General features: G+C 45.5%; 1 protein-coding gene across 1 annotated transcript; it reads right to left on the bottom strand.

Annotated features, from left to right (window-relative positions):
* Positions 1 to 449: 449 nt before the first annotated feature.
* On the bottom strand, positions 450 to 3,701 carry LOC147900398 (pentatricopeptide repeat-containing protein At2g13600-like). The gene is made up of 5 exons (XM_087376634.1): positions 2,394 to 3,701; positions 1,819 to 2,105; positions 1,485 to 1,632; positions 1,068 to 1,238; positions 450 to 935 (listed from the first exon to the last, which is right to left on the bottom strand). Exons 1-5 carry the CDS (start codon positions 3,699 to 3,701, stop codon positions 450 to 452), a joined length of 2,400 nt encoding a protein of 799 aa, XP_087232760.1.
* Between the last annotated feature and the right edge of the window lie 4,622 nt (positions 3,702 to 8,323).

Below are 8,323 nucleotides of genomic sequence, written 5' to 3'. Positions count from 1 at the left end.
ATCACGCCAGATCAGCTGGCCAACCTGGTTATTGTGGCTGACCAGGGCAGCTTTTGGGGCCTATAAAAATATTTCCACCAGGTGCCTTTATGCAGGCTCTACCCCATTTCCGATGCTCATCCATTGGGCCCTACCTACAATACAGCCCATGGCATCTCCTCAAGGGCCCATGAGCAGCCCCAAAGATGGGCAACTCCATGGCAGTTCCTTATGAACTGTTCAGCCCTGTGTAAGGGCATCGATCAAAACAAGTATATACATGTGCTCCCCATGTGACAGACTGTGCGCTGCTGGTGGCAGCCTCACCCAGGCCACATTTACTCGCTACGTGTGTTATTCCCGTGCGCACTTCTCACTTGGGGCTTACATGTGAGGAGTAGACCCTACTTTTCCAACAGTATAGCCTTCTGTTCTGAATGAGATGTGATGCTAGATGACAAATTCATGCATCACATTAATGCAAGCTGGCACTTTTTCACATCGTTGTCAACCATAAACTTCAGTATATCATCAGAAGTACCTGTGTTAGCATGGATGTTTGCTAGCAACACATACGGTACAGCTGTCCTTGGTTCTAACTCAAAAACAAGATTTGCAGCTCGCACAGCCCGGTCCACATCATTATGAATTCTGCATGAAGAAAGAAAGCTCAACCATGCTGATGGGACACATTCAAATGGCATGCTGATGATCAGGTCTTCTGCCTCTTCCAATAATCCTTTTCGCCCAAGAAGATCAATCATGCACATATAATGCTCCGTTGAAGGGGTTACGCCATAGTCTCTCTTCATAGTGACAAAGTATTGCTTCCCATCAGCAACCAGACCTGAATGACTGCAAGCAGTGAGAATGCCAATGAGGGTGATCTTATCTGGCTCGAAGCCTTCAGCCTGCATTTGACCAAATAGTAGCAAGGCCTCCTTGCCATACCCATTCTGGGCACACGTAGCAATCAGGGAATTCCAGGAGACAACATCCCTTAGTGGCATCTCTGAAAACACTGCCCTTGCATCATCAAGGCTCCCACACTTGCCATACATGTTGATGATGGCATTGGCCACAATAACATCCGACTCCCCTCCGTTGCCAGCAACAGTAGCATGGATCACTTGACCCTCTTCTAGGGCAGGCATACTGGCACACACATCCATAAGGCAGATGAAGGTGATATTGTTTGGCTCAAAGCCTTTGGCCTGCATTTCACTGAACAGTTGCAGGGCCCCCTTGCCATGCCCATTCTGAGCACAAGCAGCAATCATGGTACTCCAGGAGACCACATCCCACTGTGGCATCTCTGCAAACACTGCCCTTGCATCATCTAGGTTCCCACACTTGCCATACATATTGACGAGGGCATTCCCCACAGTAACATCTGATTCCCATCCGTTGCCAGCAACAGTAGCATGGGTCACACGACCCTCTTCTAGGGCTGCCATATAAGCACAAGCATCCACAACGCAGATGAAGGTGATCTTGTCTGGTACAAGACCTTCAGCCTGCATTTGCCCAAACAGTTGCAGAGATTCCTTGCCATACCCACTTTGGGCACACGCAGCAATCAGAGCACTCCAGGAGATCACATCTCGCTGTAGCAGCTCTGCAACAAACACTGCCCTAGCATCCTCTATGCTCCTGCATTTGCCATACATATTGATAAGAGCATTCCCCACAACAGTATCTGACTCCCATCCATTGCCAACAACAGTAGCATGGATCACTCGACCCTCTTCTAAGGCTCCCAGACTAGTGCACACATCCACAACGCAGATGAAGGTGATCATGTCTAGTGCAAAACCTTCTACCTGCATTTGACCAAACAGTTGTAGTGCATCTTTGCCATGCCCTTTCTGGGCACAAGCAGCTATCATGGCACTCCAGGAGATACCATTCTGCTGTGGCATCTCAGCAAAAACTGCCCTTGCATCATCTAGGCTCCCACATTTCCCATACAAATTGACGAGGGCTGTCCCAAGGACAACATCCAATTCCCATCCGTTGCCAACAACAGTAGCATGGATCACTTGACCCTCTTCTAGGGCTGTCACACTGGCACACCCATCCACAACGCAGAGAAAGGTGATCTTGTTTGGCTCAAAACCTTCGGCCTGCATTTGAGCAAGCAATTGCAGGGCCTCCTCACCGTGCCCTTTCTGGGCATACGCAGCGATCATGGCACTCCAGGAGACCACATCCCACTGTGGCATCTCTGCAAACACCATGCTTGCATCATCTATTTTCCCACACTTGCCGTACAGATTGATCAGGGCATTCCCCATAATAACATCCGATTCCCATCCATTATTAGTAACAATATCATGTATCATTTGACCCTCTTCTAGGGCTGCCACACCTGTACATGCATCCAAAATGCAGATGAAGGTGATATTGTCTGCCTCAAAGCCTTCAGCCTGCATTTGGCCAAACTGCTGCAGGGCCTCCTTGCCATGCCCATTTTGGGCACAAACTGCAATCATAGCATTCCAAGAGACCACATTCCGCTCTGGCATCTCAACAAAAACCGTCCTTGCATCATCTAGGCTCCCACACTTCCCATACATGTTGACAAGGGATGTGCCAACCACAACATCGGACTCCAACCCATTGCCAGAAAGAGTAGCATGGATCTCTAGACCCTCTTCTAAAGCTGCCACACGAGCACACACGTCCACAATACAGATGAAGGTGATCTTGTCTAGCTCAAAGCTTTTGGCCTTCATTTGAGAAAACAGTTGGAAGGCACCTTTACCGTGGCCATTTTGTGCACAAGCAGCGATCATAGTATTCCAAGTGACCACATTCTGCAGTGGCATCTTTTCAAACACAGCCCATGCATCTCCTAGGCTTCTGCACTGTCCGTACATATTGACAAGGGCTGTCCCCACGACAACATCTAACTCACATCCGTTGCCAGCAACAGCAGCATGGATTACTCGACCCACCTCCAAAACTTTCGCACTGGCACATGCATCCACGATGCAAATAAAGGTGATCTTGTCTGGCTCGAAGCCTTGGGCCTGCATTTGACCAAACAATTGCAGCGCCTCTTTATCGTGCCCATTCTGGCCATACGCAGCGATCATGGCGTTCCAGGAAACCACATCTCGCTGTGGCATCTCTGCAAACAATGCCCTCGCATTATCCAAACAACCGTTCTGCGCAGACGCTGCGATCATAATATTCCAAGAGTACAAATTCCGATCGACAATTTTGTCAAACACAGCACGTGCATTCTCCAAGCTTCCACACTTGCTGTACATTTGGACGAGAAGGTTACTCAAAAATCTATCACAAGCATACCCACGGCTACTCATGTGTTCATGTACGCGTTTGCCCTCAGATAGGGCCTTGGCACTGGCACAGAGCCGTAAAAGGGAGGCATAAGTTACATGGTCTGTCTCTGGACTTAGCTGACCAAGAATCTCCGCAGTCAAGCTTCCAGCACGGCAGTCTTCAATTCTGTAATGGTGCCGAACAATGCAGATTCCTCGCTCGCTTAGCACCATCGACCCACAAAGTGGTAACGCGGAACCCATCCATCTCGAATAGGGGACAGGCAACGAAACCAGTCTACATAAGCCTAAGCCATTGGTAGCCCTACCGCGATGGGTCGCCTTCTCCACGGTATTCAAGCGTGCAGGCGTGCAAAACGTGGTCCTTTTCTCTCCAGAGATTGCGGCTCCATCGCAAAGCCAGATGCCCATCATACACAACAAGAAACAATAACTCGGTAGTAGCAGTTATAACAACATAATGATGTAGCTAGCAAATGAGATTATGAGACCACCCACGTGGTCAAAATTCTTCGTTGGTCAACCTTGACTTCCTTTAATTGCTGCGGTCAGACTTTTTGATTGCTCAACCTTGACTTCCTTCACCTTCCAGAATCCATCCCTCGAACCGCATAAATCTCTGCGGGGGGGGATTTCAATGAGTCCTAGTTTAGGGGCGTCTTTCTGAGTTGTTGAAACGCCTCAATAGTTCGCCACATCCACTTTGGGAAAAGAATAAGGTTTGAGGCTTCAACTCAAACCCAAGGAAGACATTCTAGCCAAAGTGCGGAGCTGTCAAACGGAGCCCCAAAATGAAGAATGACGGGAGATGACAGTCGAAGGACATGGTGAAGCCAGAAGCAATGCAAAACCGAAACCTCAATTCCAAGCATTTGCGAGGAAACAATCGAATAGAAGTGAGCATGCGGCCAGCTCTCACACTAAGAAAGTGCCATAACGAGGCTAACTCTCTTGTCAACAAATCGGACAAAGGACGTCATCATCATAAAGGACTCATTTGGGAGAGCCTTGACAGGACACACCAATAGGCAGTTAAGGCACCTGCTCACCTACATGAGCGGGACAAGCCTTGTAAATGCGATGAGTAGTATCAATATAAAAGGATAGAGAGTCTAGGCGCTAGGGTTTACGAGTCTTACAATTGAGGCTACTCATGTATTGTTGTAATCTCATCGTGAGGCTCACGTAATAAAGGGCGATCATTTTAGCCTCTCTCTCTCTCAGTGTGTCTCCCCTCCGCTCTGTTGTTCACCTCTTCTACGCTCACAATTATGGTTCATTGTCACCACAGGCTTCCCATTTCCTCGTTGCCTCTCATCATTTGGAAAAGGTGATTGCCCTACCACCTAGGCAAACAAAGCGCTTACGATACGAGCACTAGCCGATCCGATAGCGAGCATTCAACGTTAGGAGTTAGGAGTTATTGCATTCGGTGTTAATATTTGGTGATCCTGTTGGGGAGTAATCAAGGTTGCGTGCTAGGGAAGCCAATGGATAGCAAGCACCGTGACTCTAGTGAATGATGGAGCTGCCAAACGAGAGAGGAAGGAGACAATTGAGGTACTACTAGCGACGAGAGAGACTATTCATGGAGATTGATAGAAGAAAGTTGTCAACCATCATCCGAAGGAGACTAATCCTTGGTAGAGGAACGTGGGCAGGCCAACCAGTCCACCATCACCAATGCCATCCACCAAGAGGCCAAAGGGAGTGACCAAGAGAGTCAAGGAACCCCCGTTCCAACAGTTTCGTGCAAGTTTTGACAAGGACAAAGGAAGTGGATTCTCATAACCCTTAAAGACCAAAGCTGTTAAACATTCAAAAAGAGAGAAATGAGGAGTGAGAGAGGGAGGAAAGATGTCACAAAGCGACACGAAGTTTCTATTGTTCACAAAGAGAATACAAGTCACGTAGATGTCTCACACACTCATGGACAAGGACTTAAATAGGCAAATGGAGTAGTCCACTTGTCCTTCCCTAAACATACCACCTCAAAGTGTCTCACATGCAAGAAGGTGATTACAACATGTTGCTACATAGGAGCCACATAGCACCCACATGTGTCTCAAGCCTAGAACCCCTTAGAACGTATCTTCCACATAGAATCACCACATAGAATCAGTAAGTATGGATGCTATGTGTATTGATTGCTTTCAGGCACACACGTTACTAGATAAAACCATAGAAAAAGAAATCACTCAGCTTTGAAAGGCCGATTGTGTTGATGTCCACATAGTAAGGTATTATCACTTAAAAAGAGCTGCTCAGTTGCAGCAATTGCAAGCCTAGAATGAGGATTAATCACCAAGAAGAATCATATGCTCTACTATCTCAATCAACTTGTAAACACTGAAGTTGCAGCTTCAAATCAGACTTTGCTCCCATAAAGTATATTGTGGTAAAGAGAAAATAAATCACATGCAGACTTTGCATTAAGCAAAGTTTGTTGTTGTGCAAAAGAAATTATTTGATTGTCACTCGTCTCCACCCTTTCTCACATGTCTTCACACAGCTGTGCACTTCTTTACATAGGTCTTTACAAGCCTTTAGAAAAAGATTGTCATTGCAGGTCCTTACATAAAATGACGCGCCTCCTTTCAGAGCTAAAGCATAGCTTGCAGATCACCAATTTGTTGTTAGATATTAGAGAAGGAAGCCACGTAGAAACTGCTGCTCAATGGAACCAAAAGATATCAGAATGACTCATAGTAGGTCATTGTTGTCTAAGGCTGATTCAAACACACAAGCAAAAAGTATCCAACATGAATTGGAAGCTGCTCCATCCCGCGTATCCTTACATCATAAATCAAATCGACAAATAGTCATAGTTGCAGGATTCACCATGGAGAAAAATTGCCCTTGGGGACAACTATTGCAAGCTTTAGAATGAGCCTAATGGTACACACCAGATGATAAGTACTCTAACTTAGAAAAACAAGAGATGCACAACTATCTTAGTTCGAGTCATAGATACATAAGCTCTATGTGTGCTCTGTAATACAACGATGAGCATCAGAACAAGACTGCAGTGCACTGCTAATCCCAAAAATGTAGGCATTGGAAGCACCCATGCGACTAACCTTGAACGAACTTGCAGTAGCCTGGTTTGAGTTCTCATAGAAACACTGGCATCCCACAACAATCAAAACACTGGCATCCCACAACAATCATTCATTGAAAAACAGACAGAGTCAGGCATTGCAAAATCATATGCGAATCATAAGCCTCTTCTTTAGACATGCCACACACATAGGTTGGATCACTTATGGCTCTGCAAATTGGTTCACATAGAGTACATCTCTCTCTCTCTCTCTCTCTCATTCATACGGAAGGAGAAGATCTCACTTAAGAGCAAAATTTGCCAAGCCATCATCCCAAGGAATGGAGCTATGATACCATGTTAAACATTCAAAAAGAGAAAATGTGGAGTGAGAGATGGAGGCAAGATGTCACAAAGCAACAGAAGTTTCTATTGTTCACAACAAGAATACATGTCCCGTAGATGTCTCACACAGTCATGTACAAGGACTTAAATAGGAAAATGGTGTAGTCCACTTGTCCTTCCCTAAGCATACCACTTGTACAAGGACTTAAATAGGAAAATGGAGTAGTGCACTTGTCCTTCCCTAAGCCACTCCAAGTGTCTCACATGCAAGAAGGTAGAATCAACACATAGAATCAGAACATATGGATGCATCGCCCATTTCTTAACAAAAGCAAGCAGACGAAGCCAAGATGGGAAGAGCCGATGATGACGGAAGAAGAGAGGAGCCAAGAGAACAGTAGGGAGAAGACTGGCAAGATGACAGAAGACAAGATTAAGAGGAGAGTGGGGAGAAGCGAGAAGCGAGAAGGGAGGAAAGATGATCCAACAACGAAGGGGACGGCAATGAGGCCAATTGATTCAGCCAAGATGAGAGAGAGGACCAAGTCATAATCACCCACCAAATAGCCCACACCGAGCAGCTAACAGACTGAAGATAAGAATGAAGTTTCAAAACTTCAAAGGGAGTGAGGGAGATAATCCCTGCTCTCATATTCACAATTTATTGAGAACAATTGTAATCTTGCAAGTCAATTGGAAGGAGAAGTACTTAATGTATTTCCCCACCATGTTCACCTACAAGGCCATCGAATGGCATGATCAATACCTCGATGGACACTTTGCCATGTGGGATGCATTGAGGGCCCATTGAGGGCTACATTCCTAAAGAGGTTCCAACATGAATTCAGCAAACAAGGAAGATGTATTTTTGAAGCTCAACAATCTCGACCAAGTGAAGGACAGACTTCACAGCTAAGCAAAGGATGATGACCACTAGCTCACCAACATGCAAGAGCTCATGAGTGACCTCACACTAGGGGATGAAGCTACACAACGTGGAGATAGTGTACTCAACAATTGCATGAGAGAAGGGGAACTCATAGTTCTGAAAGCAAAAGAAGCCTCCCATCTCTCGATAACTGGAGAGCAAATACAAAGTAGAAAAAGAACAAGAGGAGGTGCCAAAGAAGGATGCCACGAAGGAGGAGCTCAATAAGCTCTTGAAGGAAATAGGCATTTGAGGAAGCCCAGAAAAGGGCGAGACCTAGTACCACAAATGCAAAACCCCATGACTATAGATCGCACCCATAATGACTATGCAAGTGATGCAAATTTGGAGTCATTAACAAAGTCCTACTTATTGGTGTGGCAATAGACATTTTCTATATATAAACAGGTGGATCATGTTGCTGTAGTCCCCCGCCATTTGCAGATCTTGCTCTCGTGTGTACAAGATCGGCGGCCTTTAGTTTCATTATATTCAATTTGTATTCTTGTATCTACATCAAACATATGCCTCGTCAAGCTATATTATGCTCTAACTCTATTCTTTGATTGTAAAATCATAACTTCTTTGCATATAACTATTTTATTAATGGAGTGAGTACAAATTCTAATGTTTTTAGATTTTCTCCCACACTATGGTGGAATTGGATGCTTATACTAATGTGCACCAAAAATTATGGACCATGGAAAATATGGTAGTGAT

Source organism: Dipteris shenzhenensis, chromosome 7 (genome assembly GCF_047967505.1).
Source record: "Dipteris shenzhenensis isolate YYH24624 ecotype China chromosome 7, Dip_SZ_1.0, whole genome shotgun sequence".
Classification (NCBI taxonomy): Eukaryota; Viridiplantae; Streptophyta; class Polypodiopsida; order Gleicheniales; family Dipteridaceae; genus Dipteris; species Dipteris shenzhenensis.
Note: the sequence above shows the minus strand (reverse complement) of the source record. Positions and strands in the feature narration are given on the sequence as shown.